This window comes from Bos grunniens, chromosome 4, assembly GCF_055505025.1.
Source record: "Bos grunniens cultivar Pamir isolate PY7600 chromosome 4, Bosgru_T2T1.0, whole genome shotgun sequence".
NCBI lineage: Eukaryota > Metazoa > Chordata > Mammalia > Artiodactyla > Bovidae > Bos > Bos grunniens.
The window spans coordinates 32259387-32279655 of NC_141168.1; the positions used below are offsets into that span (position 1 = coordinate 32259387).

The window sequence follows — 20269 nt, forward strand, 5'->3', positions numbered from 1 at the left end:
TGAATTCTTGTGTCAGCAAATAAGTTGTATTAGAACAGAGACATACTCATTCACTTGCATATTATCTGTAGCTGTTTTCACCCCATAATGGCAGGGTTGAGTAGTTGTGACAGAGACCAAGTGGCCCACAGAGTCTAAAATATTTAAATATGTTATACAATATTTTAAATATCTCTGGCCCTTTATAGAGATTTACTAACACCAGTTTTAGAAGATTAGGCTTCCTCAGTGCTCACAAAGGACTCTATACCTCCTGCAAATTCTGGAAGGAACAAGGATCCTGATTGGAAGTGAAAGACACTTTCTAATTCAACTTGGTCTCCCCAGCATCAAGCAGAGAGCCTCATCCACAGGAGGCACCTGATAGACACAGTGCCTGAAGGAATGGTGTCAGTTTCCTCCCCCAGACTTGTAAGTGACATGAAGACAGGCAGTTTTATCTCCTTTGTTCACTGCACATCCTCAGTGTCCAGAAGTATTTGGAATGTGGCAGGCACTCAGAGAACAATTGTGAAAGTTCAGTGCCTCAGTATCAATGCAATATTTCTGAGTTTTGTAATTCTTAGGTCAGGTCTTTGACTTTTACATCTACTATTTGATGACTGATGAAAACAAAACCCCACCTTCCAAACCTCAGAGAAACAAAGAAAAGACAGTGTGAACTTCTCACAAAAAGAAGTAGTTAAGAGGTCTTTTCAAGAACATATCGATTTACCCCTGTCTATGGTGCCTCTCAATACACGCACTGCAGTCTCTTTTTACCTCTTCCTCTCCCTCACTTTGCATGCGAAGAGTTGACTCGTTGGAAAAGACTCTGATGTTGGGAGGGATTGGGGGCAGGAGGAGAAGGGGACGACAGAGGATGAGATGGCTGGATGGCATCACTGACTTGATGGACGTGAGTCTGAGTGAACTCCGGGAGTTGGTGATGGACAGGGAGGCCTGGCATGCTGTGATTCATGGGGTCGCAAAGAGTCGGACACGACTGAGCAACTGAACTGAACTCCCTCACTTGGAGCAACTGCATCAGGGCAGGTATTAAATCACGATCCTGCTGACACTGAGTTATTGAATACCTGTGGCAGCAGGGCTCCAGACGCAGAGTGAGACTCAGCATTTTGGCCCTGTTTCAACCAGGATGAGGTGTACTTTAAGAGATTAATGTGCAGATATAAATCATGGTCTAAACACTTCATCTGGTCTTGGACAGCCCCTCTCCCAGTGAGCTGAACGCTCTTTATAGGGAATGAACTAGCTAGCTTTCATACCAGGTCTGTGAGTTTGCAGGAATGATGAACTTGGGATTCCTGTTCTGGGCTGAAGAGTCATGACACTTTGCCTGGCTCTAGTGCTGTCTTCTGAAATCACATTCTAAAAATGCTTTCCTTGAATGAAAAATATGCCAACTTAGTGTCCAACTATATCATACTTGTCTTATTAGGGGCTTTACAATGTTTTGAAGGTTGAGTATGGGGATCTGGATGCTTATTTCCATTTTGTTAAGTGCCTTATCAGTGGATGCTCCTCTCTCTCGAAGCCCAAAAATTTCCAGCAAGGCCAAAATCTGAAGGAGGAGATATTTGTCTCCCAAACACTCTTGTCTGGTGAGAAGGCCTAGCCAGTCCCCACAGCCTAGCATCTCTTGGCAGCCCAGGAGCTAGCCTCTTCCTCATACCTCTGCACACCCCCTTTTTTCTGGGATTTATACATGGTTTTATCAAAGGATCTATTTATCAGCAACCATTTACTCCTTTGCTTCATCATGGTGGAGCTGAAAGCTCTTCACATTCAGAAGAGCCCTGTTCTCATGCACACACAGAGGTCAGGGGAAAGGAAGGTCAGTCTTGGCTTTTTGTGCTAATTGACTACACACACACACACACCCATGCTTGCCTTTTAAAAATCTATATTTTAGCTTTTTTTCTTTTGCACAATAGTAAATAAGCATGATTGTGAACATTCACGAAAAGGGGTAAAATACTGAAGTCATTGCTAAAGGAAACTGACATTCCCATTGTCCTTCTAAGCACAGGGAGCCTTAGGACTCTGAGTCCAGATGGAAGCAGAGACATGCAGGGATGCAGAAGGAGCATGCATGGACTTCTGAAACAGTCTCCCATGCATCCCCAGCCCCTCTGAACCTGGTTTTCCTCGTGGATTAAATGGAAAGAGCACCTTTTAATGTTGTTGTGAAAAGTATACAACTTAGTTCAGAAAATGTCAGTCACTCCCCACACAAAGTCAGGAAATAATTATTAAAGACCCTGGTGACCCAAGAGCTCACCAGGACCTCTGTCATTCTCTATAGGACACAAAGGAAACATTGCTAATCAAAGATAATACGAAGGACTTTAGAGGAGATTTGTAGTTTTCATAAGCTGGAGTGCAGCACCAGGTGGAATGAAGGTAATCTCTGACAGATCTTCCTCTTATCTGAAAATCCAGATCTTTCTTGAATGAAAGAGAGATGGTGTAGGATGATTGCAAATGCATGCACCCTTGTCCATGCATGTGTGTAGTGGACGCTGACATCACCACTACGAAGGCAGAGCACACAGATGCACTAAACTCAGGGTCCCCAACCTCCAGGATAGAATGCCTGATGATCTGAGGTGGAGCTGATGTAATAACAATAGAAATAAAGTACATAATACATGTAATGTTCTTGAATCATCTGGAGAATATCTTCCCCTCCCCCACCCCCTTCCATGGAAAAATTGTCTTACATGAAATCAGTCCCTGGTGCCAGAAAGGTTGGGGACCGCTGCACTAAACTAAAGCTTATCACAGGGTGAGCTCAAAGGAGACTTGAGTGGTGACTCTTTAACATTACCCTCAAGACTCTTTAGCATTACCCTCAAGACAGGTATGCAGGGCGCCTATCTTCCAGGTGTTCCCTTAGCACTTGTTTCATCTCTACCAAGAAACTTTCTAATTTGCCATTTTTTTCCAGAAACAGTTAACTTTAATTATAAATGATTGAATGACTTCTGGGTGTCTATCAGCCTTATGGGAATGGGGGAGTATCAGTTGACATCCTGGGTCCATTATTCATGCCTCTAGGATGACAATGGTTAAGTTGGGTCTTTTCCCAAGCTTTTATTAGTATCTCACTACCAAAAAGACCTTTAAAAGGGTTCTTGATTCCAGACCTTTAGAGAGAGCTCTAATCAGATTTTCTTAGACATGAGAAAACAAAGGCAAATGCTAAGTACCCAAACCTTTTTGGGGGTAAGAATGTAATATGTTTAATATTTAGCAAAGTTACATACACACCTGACAGATGTGATTATCCACTTACAAAAAATATTAGTTTGCTTAAAAAAAAACAAAAAAACTTCAATCCAAATTTATTAGGATTACAAAAATAACAGCACATTTCATGAACTCATTACAGCTCAGAGTTACCAACACGTCCAGAGCATGTTTAAATAAACTGCTTCTTGTCAATACAAATCTCATGACATAAAAAAGAAGTTTATTTTCATATTTACAGAAGAAACATGCCGGTAGTTTCTTAACATTCTCTTTGGAATTAATGGGTGAGGCTATTTTTAAAGTCGGAGAACATCTCAAATTGAAGAAGGTATTTTAGAAACATCTCACAATACATTTTATCTAATACCAACTGAATAATGCTGCATCCTCTTCTAAAAATCAGGCTTTTATCGCAGAGCTTCTGGAACTTCCACCTACAAAAATAGGGGATTCTCTTTCAATAAAAACAATGCAAATGATAAAGTGGAAAAAAAAATATCTGTAGAGTATGACTTTAGCAGTATTTTCCAGAAAGAACTCAGATTGCTGTGTGTGTGTGTGCTAAATTGCTTCAGTCGTGTCCAACTCTTTGCGACTCTATGGACTGTGGTCCGCCAGGCTCCTCTGTCCACTGGATTCTCCAGGCAAAAATACTGGAGTGGGTTGCCATGCCCTTTGCCAGGGGATCTTCCCTAGGGATTGAACCCAAGAGGTCTCTTACCTCTCCTGCATTGGCAGGTGGGTTCTTTACCCCTAGTGCCACCTGGGAAACCCAGATTTTTGCTGGGTGATGTTCAAATTTTTTATTATAAATTAAGTGTTAAGTCACTTGCAAGAAAGAAAGAAAAGGAAAATGTTGCTCAGTTGTGTCTGATTCTTTGTGACCCCGTGGACTGTAGCCTACCAGACTCCTCCATCCATGGGATTCTCCAGGCAAGAAAACTGGAGTGGGTTGCCATTTCCTTCTCCAGAGGATCTTCCTGACCCAGGGATCGAACCCGTATCTCCTGCATAGCAGGCAGACGCTTTACCTTCTGAGCCATCAGGGAAGTCCAATCACTTGCAACTTGGTGGTAAACTTTTTGTCAAGTGATGAATCTGTTTTGGAGACATATACCCTGATTTCTTATTAAGGAAATTGGGATTTTTTTTTTCTTTTTTAGGTTGAAATGTCTTAAGATGAGCCTGGCCTTAAAAGAATGAGATGCCAAGAAGGTGGACCAAGCGCATCTCTCAAACAGAAACGTCCTCTTTCTAGTGAGCTGCTCTTGATGCTCCAGATTTGGCAGCCTGCTCTGGCGTATACTGATAAGTGTTAGAGAGGTGGTTTGGTACCCGAGTGCGGTGGAGGCTGACTCCTACGCTAGGTGCTCGCCCCATCTGCCTTTGGGTTACTTACCCGCCTTAGCTGTTTTATGCTGCTTCCCCGAATAGCTTCCATGAGATTCTCGTGAGCTGATCTCTGTGGGGTAGAAGGTCGGGAACTGTCTTCCATTTTCTTCTCCTGCACCGACCTCAGGGAATTTTTAATTTCTTTTAGGATATTGTTTGGCTGTTTCTTAGCCTTTTTCCCTTTTTTCTTTTTCTGTCCGTTTTGTAATGCCCGCTGGGCACTCTCCTGCTGTTTGATGACTTCCGCAATGTTGCGGGTAATGAGCTTCTTCTCTGGGGCCGGAGGCGGGGGAGGCGGAGGCGGGGGTGGCAGCCTTTGGGGAGCAAGAGGAGGTGGCGGTTGGGGTGGGGGAGGGGGAGGGGGCGGAGGCGGAGGCGGAGGCGGGGGCGGGGCCGCCGGAGACGGAGGGCGGCTCCTCACAGTTTGGACTTTCTTGGGGAGTTTGGGGGACGACCAGGGGGAGTGCTTGGGAGACGCGTACGGTGAAGAACCTGGCGTGCCTCTCTGCCAGACTTTGGTCCTAAGGTTGGCTCCTCCGTCGTATCCCTCCTGCTGTTTCTGCTCCTGCATCCGCTTCTGCCGCTGCTTATCCATGTTTCTGGTTAGGAGGCTGGTCATGCTCATTCTTGGTCCTGGCAGCTCGAAATGGTAGCCCAGCCTCAGGAGCGTGGTGTTCTCCCTCAGCAGCTTGACGATCTCCATCTCCACCTGGCTGCCCATGATGTGCCTCTGGTTGTGGAAGCGCAGCTCGGTGAGCACGGTGTTGTGCTGCAGCGCCCTCATGATGGCCAGGATGCCCTTGCCCGTGATGAAGTTGGACTCGATGTTGATGCTGGTGATGTGCCGGTTGACCCGGAGCATGTCCGCGATGGCCGTGGCCGCGCTGTCGTCGGCGCGCGTGTTGGCCAGGCTGAAGGTCTTCACCACCGTGTTGGCCTTGAGGGCCTCGGCGAAGCGGGCGAGCGTCTGCGAGGTGATGTTCTCGATGTTGTTCAGATTGACTTCCGTGGTGTCGGGGTCGTTGTTTTTAATCTTTTCCAGAGCATCCTCGATCACTGTGGGGTTCCCGCAGGGGTGAATGGCAGCCGGGGGGGACTCCGTGTTCCTTCCACTGTGGCCGTTAGTCAGATGTATGTTTTCGATTTGACTTTTAAACGTCTTTGGCCTCGCGTTGTCAGAATGGACACTATCGGAATGCACAGCTCCGTTCATCCCTTCCGCGTTCGCACCTGTTCTTTCCTCTCCTTCGCTGTCCTCCTCCTCCTCGTCCTCGTCCTCCTCCTCCTCTTCCGTGTACACATCCTCAGAAACCTCACTGTTACATTCTGTAAAGACAAGCTCTTCCTCACTCTCTTCTTTGTCCTCTTCTGCAACCTGAAGAGCAGAGTATCCTCATAAGGTTTGCCGTTTTAAGCACATTGTTACATTTTACAAAAGTAACACGTGGCTTTGCAATATATACCTGTAACCAGATCATCACGGTGGTCCCTCTAAAACTCACACAATGTGATATGTCAATTATATCTGAATACATTCTTTAAAAAAGTAACACAAGCAAGTAAGACAAAACTTTCTAAGGATAAAAAGTTGTCTCCAGCTACTAATCTCCCTAGTTCAGGTGAACAGGGTTAACATTTCCTTGCATAACTTTCACCAGCTTTTTCTGTATTCTGCAGAAATTTTTTAGTATTCTGCAAAATAAATATCCAGAATTCAGTTGATGGAATAAGAGTTCGCCATCATTTTGCCAGTTTTTAACAAATAAGTGGGAGCTTCTGCTCTTGAAAACCCTTGATAGCATTCTTATTCTCTTAACTCCCTCTCCTGAATGACTTAAATTCTAGTCTACTTACAATTTAGCAGAGTCAGCCGTCCCTTGGGGAATCACCCTTCTGTCCTTCCTTATTTCTCCATCCCAAACATACAAATGACAACAAAAATACATAACACATTTATGAGTTCCCTTTCTTTTCTTTAAGATTTTTTTTGAGGGGACCATTTTTTAAAAGTCTTCATATTGGATTTTGTTCCGTTATTCCTTCTGCTTTGTGTTTTGGCTTTTTGGCCCTGAGGCATGCGGGATATTAGCTCCCTGACCAGGGATCGAACTTACACCTTCTGTATTGAAAGGCAAAGTTTTAACCACTGAACCATCAGGGAAATCCTTGGGTTCTCTTTCTTAATGTGCAGAAATTCTTCCCCCAGTCTGCCTCCTATAGTCTCTGTGACAGGAGCCCAGAGCCCTCTGCCATGTCCTATGTCAGTGCATACAGAGGCTGGGCACCTCCCTGTAAGTAGAGCCTGGCACGAGGTCTCAGAGACGACACCACCTGGAAGCTGAGGCTGTCTCTGTCTTTTTTCTGGGGAAAAAAACCGAGGGAGCAGATCAAAACCCATCTCTATGCAGAAACTCATTCGGGTCATCCTTTGCAGCAAATCGGCTTGAAATTTCATGTTATCATAGGGTTAAATGAGACGGGACTTCAGAAGACAGGAGGTGGGAAAGATAATTGCCTTTGGCATTAACTACATTTCAACCATTATGTGAAACAGCAGAGAACAGTAGAAAAATCTTGAAGCAAGCCACTGCCTCAGCCTGATGGCCTTAAATTATTTACCAGGTATCAATTATGAAAGACTTTCAGGCAAACACAATTTCACTTCATCTTGGTCCTTCCTGTTTACAAGACTTTGTACTGAGAAGTTCAGCTGACCCCCACTTTTTTCTTTTCCTCACTACCTTTTCTGATAAAATAAAAATCTGGCAATTGCTGACAGAGTCTGATTTTCCCTAATGCTATCTTTTTAATCCTTTAGTTTCTCTAAAGCCTGAAGACCCTTTCCTGTCCCCAAAGCCAGAATTCTTCCTTCTACATGGGAATGTTTTTGACCCCAGCCTCCTGCTGCCTGAGGCACGTGGAATGAGCTTTGGAAAACACTGCGCTGGTCTCCAGGTTTGTTTGCCCAGTTGCTGTCACAAAATAGCCTCCAGTTATCCACTTGTTTGGAGTGGCAGGCACCAAGTGATGGCCTGGGGAAGGGGTCAGCCACTCCTGGGATGGCTTGTCCAGTCTTAATTTACTCACTTGTTCAGGAGCAGGAGGGAGAGTGACACTGTGTGTGTGTGTGTGTGTGTGTGTGTGTGTGTGTGTAGCTGTTTCAGTATTTGGAGGAAAGGGGCCTGTCTCAAAATTCAAGGTATACTGCCTGTCATACCACTGTTAAATGGAACCCCTCTAGTTTTTCAAAGACCTTTAGGCTTTATCTTCAAGAGATATTTTTCCCTTAAATATATTTGCAGAGATCATATCTGAAACTCTTATTCAGCAATGAGTTGTCCTGTGACATCTCAATGACATTTCCTCCAGAAAGCCTTCTTTGACATCTCCTCAAATTATCTTTGTTATGTGATCCCACGATGCTGTAACTCCTCCAATAAAGTACCTCTTTAATTATTTGTTTTTTTCTCCCAAAAGACTGTTTGCAGGGTGACAAAAAGGATCATGTCTGTTCTCACCTCACACAGTGCTCAGCAGGTATTAGGGGCTCGGTAAAATTTGTTAACTGAATGGCTCTAAATTGACATTGGTTAACAGCCTTTGGTGTTAACAGCCTCAGGCTTCCCTGGTGACTCAGTTGGTAAAGAATCCATCTGCAATTCAGGAGACCTGGGTTCGATCCCTGGGTTGGGAAGATCCCCTTGGTGGAGGGCATGGCAACCCACTCCAGTATTCTTGCCTAGAGAATTCCATGGACAGAGAAGCCTGGCAGGCTATAATCCATGAGGTCGCAAAAAGTCGGACATGACTGAGCAACTAAGTACAGCACAGCATAACAGCCTCTAAGTCAGGGGAGGTCTCGGATAAGAGTACAGATCGGGTGGATGGGAAGAAGGTGATTGATTGTCCTGGTTTGCCCGGGGCTGAAAGGTATTCCAGAAAAGAGTTCTGCATTCTAAAATCTACACAGTCCAAGCCAAGATGGTTAGCCACTCTAGTTGGGGGACATCTCAGAGAAGAACAGCAGAAGGGAGAAAGATATCCAGAGAAGAAGGAAGAATGATGTTAAAGCAATTGTTGCCCACTTTCAAAATAATTCTCTCATTTGGACTGACTGCAGTGTTCCAGATCACCTATCTGCAACTGCTCTGGAATTAACCCAGATCCTTGCAAGGGCTTCCCTGGTGGCTCAGATGGTAAAGAATCTGACTGCAATGCATGAAACCTGGGTTTTATCCCTGGGTTGGGAAGATCCCTTGAAGAAGGGAATGGCAACCACTCTAGTATTCTTGCTGGGAGAATCCCCATGGACAGAGGAGCCTGGTGGGCTACAGTCCATGGGGTCACAAAGAGTCAGACATGATTGACTAACACTTGCAAGAATGGGGGTGGAAAGGTTGGGGTGGGGTGAGGCAGGGAAGCTTGAAGCACTGAAGGGGGCGATAGGGAGAAGCAAATATGGGTACACTTAGGGAATAAATAAGGCAACAAGAAGAGGGTGGCCAACCATTTCTCCTCATTACTTCCATGGCACCATTACATGAAGAAGGAGGCAGTAAGCATGGTTTCCCATTCTGGTTCTGGTTCTACCCATAAAAAGCTGGTTTTGTTCATTGTGTTAGTCACTAAGTCATGTCCTACATGTGGTCACAAAGATGTGACCCAATGGACTGTAGCCCACCAGCCTTCTCTGTCCATGGAATTCTCCAGGCAAGAACACTGGAGTGGGTTGCCGTTTCCTTCTCCAGAGTATCTTCCCCACTCAGGGTTAGAATCCGTGTCTCCTGCATTGGCAGGCAGATTCTTTACTGCTGAGCCACCAGGGAAGCCTCAAAAAGAGCTGGTTGATTTTAGACAAATCAGTAAATCCCTGGGATAGATGGTCTCAAGGAAACTGCAATAGAGTTGAGTGATTCTCCAACCACAGGGTATGTCAAAAGCACCAGGAGGGCTTGTGAAGCCACACAGTGCTGGGCCCTACTCCCAGAGTTCTTCATTCATCTGGTCTGGGGGAGCCCTAGAATGAGTTGGAAGGTCCCAGGTGTTGCTGATGTACCCACATTCTGAGAATTGCAGTCTTTGTGCCAACAGGACTTGGTTTGAATTTCAGCTAGAAGCTGTTAATCTCAAGTGAGTTTCTTAACCTCTCCCAGGCTCACTTCTCATATCCAGAAGGTGAGAGTTCAATGAAGTAATGTGAATGTACTTACTGGCACCTATGCCTGACACCCAGCAGATACTCAAGCTCAAGGAGTTGGACCTTTGGGTCTCCAGGGCTTCTTGGAGATGTTTAATGTAGGATAAGTTTGTGGGAGTCCAGGTGGACAGAAGCTGTCATTCAATAGGTGTTGAACATGATTTTCATAAATATTTACAGAGCCAACAGTAGCCTGAGAAGCATGACCCCTCATCTCCTTCTCATGGTCTACACTGGGCTGCTCTTCACTTACACTGTCACCCTTTCCCCCACCCACCCACCAGTCAGCTGCTCTGAGCTTTTTCCTGGAGTTGAGATGGATTGACACCCTCCACTGGCAAACTTCTGCTCAGCACTCCTTGTGACTCTAGAGACAACTTGCCAGCGGGGAAAGGGGAGCGGGAGAAAAGTTAACTAGCTGAGAAAGGAATCAAAGTTCATCAACACACAGCCTCTCTAATTGAGCTGATAAGCCATTGGCAGGGCTCAGGGATCAGCAAAACCTTTGGCAGGAGCAGGTGGGTTTCATCAACAGCTGACAACAGGCTTTGTCCTTTGTTTTCCACTCATCTCAATATGTTATGATATTAAAATGCCTTTGTTGGGTGATTACTCCAGTGGCTGTCTGTCCTAGATATTATGAGGCAATTTTAATCTTTTTTATTAGGGAAAATCTTTAAGAACTGTTAGGAAAATGTGATACTTCGTATATTTGACCAGATTTCAGACACACATTTCCACATCAAAAAAAAAAAAGACCTTATGTTTGTGGAAGAATTGACCGACCCAAATCCTGGCCCATTTTGTGTATCCTTCCTTCTCACCACTCACCTTCAGACCCTCAATGCAGGTTGCCACTGTGGCCTTGGCAAACCCTGGCCTGATTCTGGTGGCCCATTCTGCAATGATTGACATGGACAAAACTCACACGTATCTTGCTACAAATGTGGCCCCCACACTCTATCATCAAGATCATCTAACACTTCCTGGATTAGTACTATGAAAGTCTTGCCATTGGCTTCAGGCCATTTTGATCTTAGATGATTCCAGTAGAGCACACAGGTTTTAAACTATTGCTCTTGAGCAATGTTCTTCCACAAATTCAAGAATTTGTTATTTTTATATTCTTATTGCCATAACTATATTTCCAGAGCTTAGTCTTTTGAACTTCCTTCTATGAATGATTTATTTGACAAATTCAAATTAACTATTTACTGGGCAGAGAACAAGAGCTTAATAGACCTGACCTCTAATATAAATGCATTTTCTGGCCTCAGAATCACCATTATAAAATAGGAAGGAATCTTAGAGATCATCCTAGCAGGGATGCTTAACCTGGAGCCTTAGGAGGGTTTCAGGATGTGTGCCATCATTTTGAAATTCCATGTAAAATTTTGTATGTTTACACAAGCACACATGCATTTTCTTAGGAAAATCTTTAACATAAAAATCTCAAAATGGTGTTTGAAGAACACCCTACATTGATATGAAAGAGAACTCTGCAGAACTGACTCTCTGTTCAAGGTCTTACAACTTGGGTGCAGAGCAGGAATAAGAAATAAGGTCCCCTGACTCTCCACCCCATATATTACTCACCACCCTATGTTTCCTGGTGTTGGAAAAAGGAATTAGTTTTATTGTAGCCACCATCACAGTCCAAGCAACAGATTACCCACTATTGTCTTTATAGAAGAAAATAAATTTACTTAGCTGCCGTATACATTTACATAACTGCCATATATATGTGTATAAAACAAGTATTATGCCACATCCTTAACTTATAACTCAAATTAGACTTTTGTTTGGCAAAATATCTAAACCCGTGCTTTGCTTGCGAATTATTTTCCTCTTGAAGATCCCATCCTTGTTGATGATGGGACCCCCCAACTAAGAATCTTTCATATAATCCATTAGGTTGTGATAAAAGTTAGATGACTATTTCAGCCTGAGAAAATTTTCAATAGCAGGTGCAAGTGGATTGTAAGAAAAGTGATGAGGAATGAAAAATTAGAAAAAAATAAAAAAGATTCCTGGGTTCGGGGTTGGGAGATTGGGAATAGCTAAGGAAAATAATCCAAGAGCCTACCTTTCCACACTCCCCCAGCCTCTCCTTCTCCAAGAGTTTCTGGGACTCCTTTTCCCAATAGGCCATCAGCGCCTCTCTGCTGAATGTCCCTGTGGGGGTTTTCTCGGTCAGACTCTTTTGCCTCATCCCCACCGGGAGGCTGTGATCAGGTTCAATGTCGTCCAGCTCCCTCTCTAGCTCCTTCAGCTCCTCGGCTGACAGGGAAGCCAGGAGTTCGTCCTCATCGATGGATTCATATTTGCTAAGTCCTCTCCTGTAGCCAAAGGTAGACATGGTCCCTGCTTTGTCAGACCCACAAGGAGCTTGGGGAACCAGGCATTCAAGGCAGCCAGCAGCAGGCAGGGAGGAGAGTGGGCAGGCTGGTTAGCAACTGGTGTTGGGAGTGCCTGCGATAGCCTTTTAAGAGTGGTGATACAGGCTGTGACAATGCAGAGAGGGGTGAAGGCATAGGCTGTTTTAAGCATCAGACGTCAGCTAGACATTTGAACACAAAGAATGTCACATCAGTGGTGGATGGAGGTCTCAGAACCAGTGGGGATTATTCACATACTGGCCAGGGACATATTTAGCTGAGCCTAATGGCTCATGAGGACAGGCAGACAGGGCTTCAGATAGGAAGTAACCGGCTTCTTATTTTGTTTTCAAACAACAAGAGGGTAAAAACGTATTTCTAAAATGGCTCACTACCACCACCATGGTCATGAAAAGATTCTCTTCCTATAATCTTCCAGGATGGGAAATGACTACACATGCCTTTAGAGTAGTTATTCTGGTTCTCCTAAAAAACATATCGTGGGTGGCATGATGAGAACAGAAGGTTATACTGATATAGCACTTTTCTATTGTCATTGCATTTGCAGTTTACAAAGCGCCTGAATGTAATTTTCCTAACCATAAGTCCTGAGAGATGATTTACATTAAAATCTCCCTTTACAGATTTTGGCAAGTGAAGCTCTGAGAAATTAAGTGAAGTCAGACAGCTAGAAGGGCGGAAGCCTTTGCACTCTCTCTCCTCTGCACAAAATGGCTTCCTTCTCCTCACCCCCTAAGTATTAGTAAACAACTTGATTCACAAATGAAACTCCCCAAAAGACAAATAACAATATTGGACAAGATTTATTATGAACTGACACTATGCCAGTCTAGTGCTAAGCATTTTAAACATTGATCTCACTTAATCCCACAGTCCCATGAAGTGTATACTATTACCCATGTTTTACTAGTACAGATTCAGAGAGGTTAAGTAACTAGTCCAGGACCATAGTGCTAAGAAATGGTGGAGCTAGAATTTGCAACTGGATTTGTGTCTGGGCTGAAAACTGAAGAGATGCTAATTTGAAATTATATACTTGCCCACATTTTTATGAATATGATGAAATAAACACACAGTTTACCGGGTTTCATAAATATATCATCCTAGCATACAGATATATGAACATCTGTTAAAATGTATATATATATAGAACTATACATGTGTCAACACAAATACATGATATTTTGTTTATACATTCAGTAGTTGTGAATGTTTGGGTTGTTTCCAGGTTTGGGGAGTTATGACCAATGTTGAACACTTACTGCAAGTCTATGTAGCCACATGTTTTTATTTCCCTTGGGTAGCTAGTTTGCAGTAGTGGAATTGCTGAGTTATATGGTAAATTTACTTTTCATGAAACTGCCTAATTATTTTCCAGAATGGCTATACCAATCTACTTTCCTACCAGCAATGAGGAGCATCCCAGTTTTTCCACATCCTAACATGTTTTTGCTGAAGTGTTGGATTATAGCTATTTCAGTGCCTATGAAATGGTATCTCATTATTGTTTTAAATTTCATTCCTCTAATAACTAATAACAGCACACACACTAATGATGTGTGCTGTGTTTAGTTGCTCAGTTGTGTCTAGCTCTTTGCAACTTCATGGACTGTAGCCCGCCAGGCTCCTCTGTCCATGGAGATTCTCCAGGCAAGAATACTGGAGTGGGTTACATGCCCTCCTCCAGGGGATCTTCCCAACTCAGGGATCGAACCCAGGTCTCCCACATTGCAGACAGATTCTTTACCATCTGGTCCACCAGGGAAGCCCATAACTAGTGATACTGAGCATCATGTCATATGTTTACTGGCAATCTTATATCAACTTTAGTAAAATATTCATTTAAATCTTATGCTCATTTTTAAATCAGGTTGTCTTATTACTAAGTTATAAAGATTATTTTTATAATCTGGACTTTATCAGATTTGCAGATATTATCTGTCATTCTGTGGATTGTCTTTTGAAAAGTAAACCTATTTAATTTTGATGAAGTTCAGTTTATCTATTTCTTCTATTGCTTGAGCTTTTGGTATTATAACTAAGATATCTTTTCCTAACACAAGATCTGAGACTTACTTTTATGCATTCTTCTAAGAGTTTTATAGTTTTGAGTTTTCATAGGTATATTACACATTTTGATTTAATATTTGCATCTGTGTAGGGTAATGGTCTAAATTCATCTTTTTGTATACAGATGTCCAATTGTCTTAGGATTTTTTTTTATTGAATTGCATTGGTGCCTTTGTGGAAAATTAATTGGTCATAAATGTAAGGGTTTATTTCTGGAAAGTAGGTCATGTTCTGTAGATCTGTGAGTCTATTTTCTTAAGACAGTACCACCTAGTCTTAATTATTATAGCTTTGTAGTATGTACTGAAACCAGGAAGTATAAGTTCTTCACTTTTTTTCTTTTGCAAGAATGTTTTGGCTAAGTATTATGGTCTTAACTCATTATGAAATTCTGTCTCCCAAAATAACTATGACTCTTTTCAGTGATACTACTGGGATAATTATGATATTAGAAATGATGAGTTCATTGTCTTTTTATGGCCTTTAGCATATACCTTTGTTGTAGCCTTAGTGATAATACATTTTTTATGTGAAAATAATTTTGATTTTTGGAAATTACATCAAATATTATATCCAAATCTGATGAATAAGATGAGTTATTCAGCTGAATAATAAATTTTAGGTTAAAAGATGAATTATGATTACAACTGTATAAAAACCTGTTTTTTTTTAAAAGATGAAAAATGCATTAAAATGATAGTATTCTTTTGTTTTTTCAACAATTATGTATTAGGCACATATGATATGCTGACCACTATATAAATTTGAGATGCGTAATTGTAAAAAAAATAAAATTGTGTTTTACTTTTTCTCTCTTGTTTGTAGTTTTTCTATTTTAATATTATTTTTATCTGACAACTTATTGAACATACACTGCCTGTCAGGTTCTAAATTAAGTGCTGGCATTAGAGCATTGAAGAAAACCAAAAATAAAAATTCCTTCCTTCATGGAGTTTACAGTCTCACTGGGGGAAACAGACAATATGTAAATAAATGAGTAAATACAGAACATACAGACAGAAGTTCAGTGGAGAGAAATAAAGTGGGATAAAAGGGAAGAAAGAAGATTGTGCAGGTAATATTTCAAGTAGGGAAGATCTCTGTTTTAATAAGGTGACTTTTGAGCACAGATCTGAAGTAAGGTCTTGATGCAATAATACACAGTTAATATGACTATAAAATACTGACTGAAATATTTTTGGAATCACAGATTCTCAGCTTTCAAAGGGACTTGGAAAAACCTCAATCCTCTGTGACTTCTATAAGTGGTCGTTTAGTTAGTGTTTGCTTGAGTACTTTTGGTGAAAACTGTACATTACCAAAAACTCCTTCTGTTGTTGGAGGGCTCAAATCACTACAACATCTTTCTTTCTACTGTGTTAAAACTAATCTCTTGAAAAATCACCATAAATATATTTAAGTTTTCTCATTGGAACAATGCAGAATAAATATGTTCTTTTGTGAGTTTCTTCTTCCAAATCTTAGGTAGCCCATGAATGACTCTGAAAATTACTCTGGAAGAGGCGACATTAAAGTGTTTTGCTCTGTGGCAGCATCATTGGGGGAAAAAAAAATATTATAGCCTCTCAAGACACTCCATTAAGAACAATGGTCATTCAGACATCGTAGTATATATATTACAAATCACTCTAATTATGTTAACAATCACAGCTCATGGATGATCTTAGTTCACTGGATCCCTCTTTATGTTTTCTCCACAGACTTTAAATCCATTGGATAAAATTCTGTTGACTAATTAAACATCAATGCCTGACTCTGGCCAGAAGTAAGTATGATGAAAAATTTAGATTTCCTTGCAAACTTGTCTGCACTGAGGGGAAAAATCCCAGTCAAAAGTTCTCTGAGCGTCACCATTTTCTATTTTGGGATATTTAACCTGATCACATTGTGTTTTCAAGTAGGATTGCTTTTAGAGCCATCAGTACTACAAGCCTTCTGAAGATTTGCATTTTCTCTTTAAAACAATCTCTCTCAGAGGGAATTATTTTCATGCTTCTTGATTGTCAATCAGATATACATTATTTCCCAGGACATCAGCAATTTCCTTTTTAGTGAAAATAGTTTTTTTTTTCTTTCAACCGTTTTTTCCCTTTGATTTCCTCTTGAAAATAGTATTATTTGTTTCTTTATTCAACGTCCATTTACCAGATGTCTGCTGTGTGGATAGGTGCTGTGCTGGAAGCTAGGGTTATAAACTGAAAAATAAAAATTGATCTAGACGCTGCTGCCTCAGGAGCTCATGCTTCTCAGAGAGAGGCAGACAGCTGACAGTAACAAAGTGCAGTGACAGCTCCGCCGAGGTGCCAACAAGAGTAGAGCTGTGGAATAAATACAGATGAAGAAGCAAGGCAGCCCACGTGGCTGCAGTTGGAGAAGTCACAGGAACCATAAAGAGATTTCCTGGAAGAGAGAGAAGCCTCTGAGCAAACACACAAGAGTATGAAAACAAAAACACAAACAAAAACAAAACCAGGCATTGTTCAGTAAAGGTGGGGAGTAGGTGGGGCTAGGCAGAAACTGGCCCTGGTTCTTATTTCCCCTGCAACTCCTTTTTTTCCCTCCTAGCCACCACCATCATGGCTGACACCTGGTAGACACATATAGATGCTGAATATTTTATATTTGCAGGGTCATGTCAAGGAGTTTTGGACTTTATTACATCTAAAGTTAAGTGGACATCTCTAACATTATCCCATAGCCACAACTTGCCTTCTTAAATACAAGCTACCGTTAATCCCAGCAAGTGTCCTGGTACTAATGGAGACTCAAGAAGAGCAAAACTCATCAGCACCTCCAAAAATCAGCACTATGGGCCCTGCCAGCAGAGCTGGGATTTCAGTAAGTAATATTTTTAGGCAGTGATCAGACACCTCCTAACTCCAGTGGTATGTAATAAATGCTTCAGCCTAAACCTCGATAATTGAGGGAGACCCTCTCTTTAAGGTGAGTTTCTTGGCTTGTGGCTTATGCACTTTTGGCTCTTAATGTTCAGAAATGTTGAGAGGTCGGTTCAATTAAGTTCAGCCTCTCAGTCTTGTCCGACTTTGTGACCCCATGAATGGCAGCATGCCTGGCCTCCCTGTCCATCACCAACTCCCAGAGTTTACTCAAACTCATGTTCATAGAGTCGGTGATGCCGTCCAACCATCTCATCCTCTGTCGTCCACTTCTCCTCCTGCCCTCAATCTTTCCCAGCATCAGGGTCTTTGCAAATGAGTCAGCTCTTCCCAGCAGGTGGCCAAAGTACTGAAGTTTCAGCTTCAACATAGGTTCTTCCAATGAACAACCAGGACTGAACTCCTTTAGGATAGACTGGTTGGATCTCCTTGCAGTCCAAGGGACTCTCAGGAGTCTTCCCCAACACCACAGTTCAAAAGCACCAATTCTTCAGCACTCAACTTTCTTTATAGTCCAATACATCCATACATGACTACTGGAAAAACCATAGCCTTGACTAGATGGACTTTTGTTGACAAAATTATGTCCCTATTTTTTAATATGCTGTCTAGGTTGGTCATAACTTTCCTCCCAAGGAGTAAGAGTCTTTTAATTTGATGGCTGCAATCACCATCCACAGTGATTTTGGAGCCCCCCAAAATAAAGCCAGCCACTGTTTCCCCATCTATTTCTCATGAAGTGATGGGACTGGATGCCATGATCTTAGTTTTCTGAATATTGAACTTTAAGCCAACTTTTTCACTCTTCTCTTTCACTTTCATCAAGAGGCTTTTTAGTTCGTCTTCACTTTCTGTCATAAGGATGGTGTCATCTGCATATCTGAGGTTATTGATATTTCTCCAGGCAATCTTAATTCCAGCTTGTGCTTCTTCCAACCCAGCATTTTTCATGATGTACTCTGCATATAAGTTAAATAAGCAGGGTGACAATATACAGCCTTGATGTACTCCTTTTCCTATTTGGAACCAGTCTGTTGTTCCCTGTCCAGTTCTCACTGTTTCTTCCTGACCTGCATGCAGATTTCTCAAGAGACAGGTCAGGTGGTCTGGTATTCCCATTTCCTTCAGAATTTTCCACAGTTTATTGTGATCCACACAGTCAAAGGTTTGGCATAGTCAATAAAGCAGAAATAGATGTTTTTCTGGAACTCTCTTGCTTTTCCCATGATCCAGCGGATGTTGGCAATTTGATCTCTGGTTCCTCTGCCTTTTCTACAACCAGCTTGAACATCTGGAAGTTCACGGTTCACATATTGCTGAAGCCTGGCTTGGAGAATTTTGAGCATTACTTTACTAGCGTGTGAAATAAGTGCAATTGTGTGGTAGTTTGAGCATTCTTTGGCATTGCCTTTCTTCAGGACTGGAAACAAAATTGACCTATTCCAGTCCTGTGGCCACTGCTGAGTTTTCCAAATTTTCTGGCATATTGAGTGCAGCACTTTCACAGCATCATCTTTTAGGATTTGAAATACCTCAAGTGGAATTCCATCACCTCAGGTTCTATTAGTTGAGTCTTTATTTTCTTTAATAACCCCTACGTTTCAGGAAGAATTTGGTAATTTTAGGAACTGTTCATATTTCAAAATATTTATATGCAAACCATTATATATAGAACGGATGAATAACAAGATCCTGGTGTATAGTCCAGGGAGCTATGTTCAATGTCCAGTGTAATAAGTCATAACAGAAAAGAAAAAAAAAGTTTGTATAGGCATTTTTAAAATTTATAACCACAAAGAAAAGTTAAATGAATGTATCATAAGAATATATTTAATAAACCTTTCATTTCCCCTCGTTCTTGGCTTTATTCTACTGTAGCACTTGTCGCTCACAAATTTAACATACGTAGTTTCAGCGATTTGAAAGGACCCCAAAGGGCCAAGATTTACAATAACATGTAATTTGACTGAGCTAATATTTGTGTCTTCAGGAATTTTTTATGAAACCATCAATAAAAACTTCATTGGAGGTGGGGAGGAAGTGGGGTAGGAAAGAGTGTTGTCTCATGGCACGAAAACCTCAACTTGCTCTGAATCAGTAACCTGATTTTCTTCTTTCCACTTCCCCCACCCCAAAGCTTTCACATTTCTGAAAATGGTCTCCTCATCCACCTAGTTGTGGAGCCTGTGTGTCATCTTCTCTCACCAATATTATCATATTCAGTCACAGGCTCTTGAATCCTACTTTATCTGTGTATGCTCCGCCCAGTCCCAGTCTAAGCTCCTGTCCTCATTTTCCCTGATGCCCAACATTGTTTCCTTTGCCACAGTATAGCTCATTTTATGAAACCACAGATCTCATCTGGTCATTCTCTACCTAAGACCCTCATATAGGGCTCCCATTGTCCTTCAGAAAGAAACTTTCATCCTGCCCTCTGGCCACTCCAGGAAAAGTCCCCGCTTACCTCTCCAGTCTCAACTTGGGTCACTTCCTCCAACCCTCACCCTCAGCCACTCGGGGCTTCTGAACCCTAGGCTGGCCTCCATCCCAAGCCATTTGCATGCTCCCTCCACTTGCCTGGGAGGCCTCTGCTTCCTTCTCCTTGCTCTTTTTTTTTTTTTCTCCTCTGTGGCAGTTACTATTTTATACATTCTTTTTTAAAATTTTTATTTTTTTAATTGAAGGATAATTGCTTTACAGAATTTTGTTGTTTTCTGTCAAACATCAACATGAATCAGCCATAGGTGTACATATGTCCCCTCCCTCTTGAACCTCCCTCCCATCTCCCTCCCCATCCCAGCCCTCTAGGTTGATACAGAGCCCCTGTTTGAGTTCCCTGAGACATACAGCAAATTCCCATTGGCTATCTATTTTTCTATTTTACATATGGTAATGTAAGTTTCTGTGTTACTTTCTCCATACATTTCACCCTCCCCTCCCCTCTCCCTGTGTCTGTAAGTCTGTTCTCTGTTTGTTTCTCCATTGCTGCCCTGCAAATAAATTCATCAGTGCCATCTTTCTGGATTCCATGTATA

The 20269-nt window shown here is 42.1% G+C and overlaps 1 protein-coding gene and 1 long non-coding RNA gene across 2 annotated transcripts; one reads left to right on the plus strand and one right to left on the minus strand.

Moving 5' to 3' along the window:
• Positions 1 to 3222: 3222 nt before the first annotated feature.
• Positions 3223 to 12398, minus strand: LMOD2 (leiomodin 2). The gene is made up of 3 exons (XM_086395829.1): positions 11934 to 12398; positions 4658 to 6025; positions 3223 to 3692 (listed from the first exon to the last, which is right to left on the minus strand). Exons 1-3 carry the CDS (start codon positions 12204 to 12206, stop codon positions 3666 to 3668), a joined length of 1668 nt encoding a protein of 555 aa, XP_086251955.1. The 5' UTR covers positions 12207 to 12398; the 3' UTR covers positions 3223 to 3665.
• On the plus strand, positions 7469 to 19088 carry LOC147373897 (uncharacterized). Its single transcript, XR_015162204.1, has 3 exons — positions 7469 to 7605; positions 16038 to 16102; positions 16966 to 19088. It is a non-coding gene; the product is annotated as an uncharacterized LOC147373897 (long non-coding RNA).
• Positions 19089 to 20269: the final 1181 nt, after the last annotated feature.

Coding starts and splice junctions, on each gene's coding strand:
- LMOD2 (XM_086395829.1), bottom strand. CDS start 12,206: ATGTCTACCTTTGGCTACAGGAGAGGACTTAGCAAATATGAATCCATC. Junction 6,026..11,933: donor GGCTGGGGGAGTGTGGAAAG/GTAGGCTCTTGG, acceptor TCTGCTCTTCAG/GTTGCAGAAGAGGACAAAGA. Junction 3,693..4,657: donor GCATAAAACAGCTAAGGCGG/GTAAGTAACCCA, acceptor CTATTTTTGTAG/GTGGAAGTTCCAGAAGCTCT.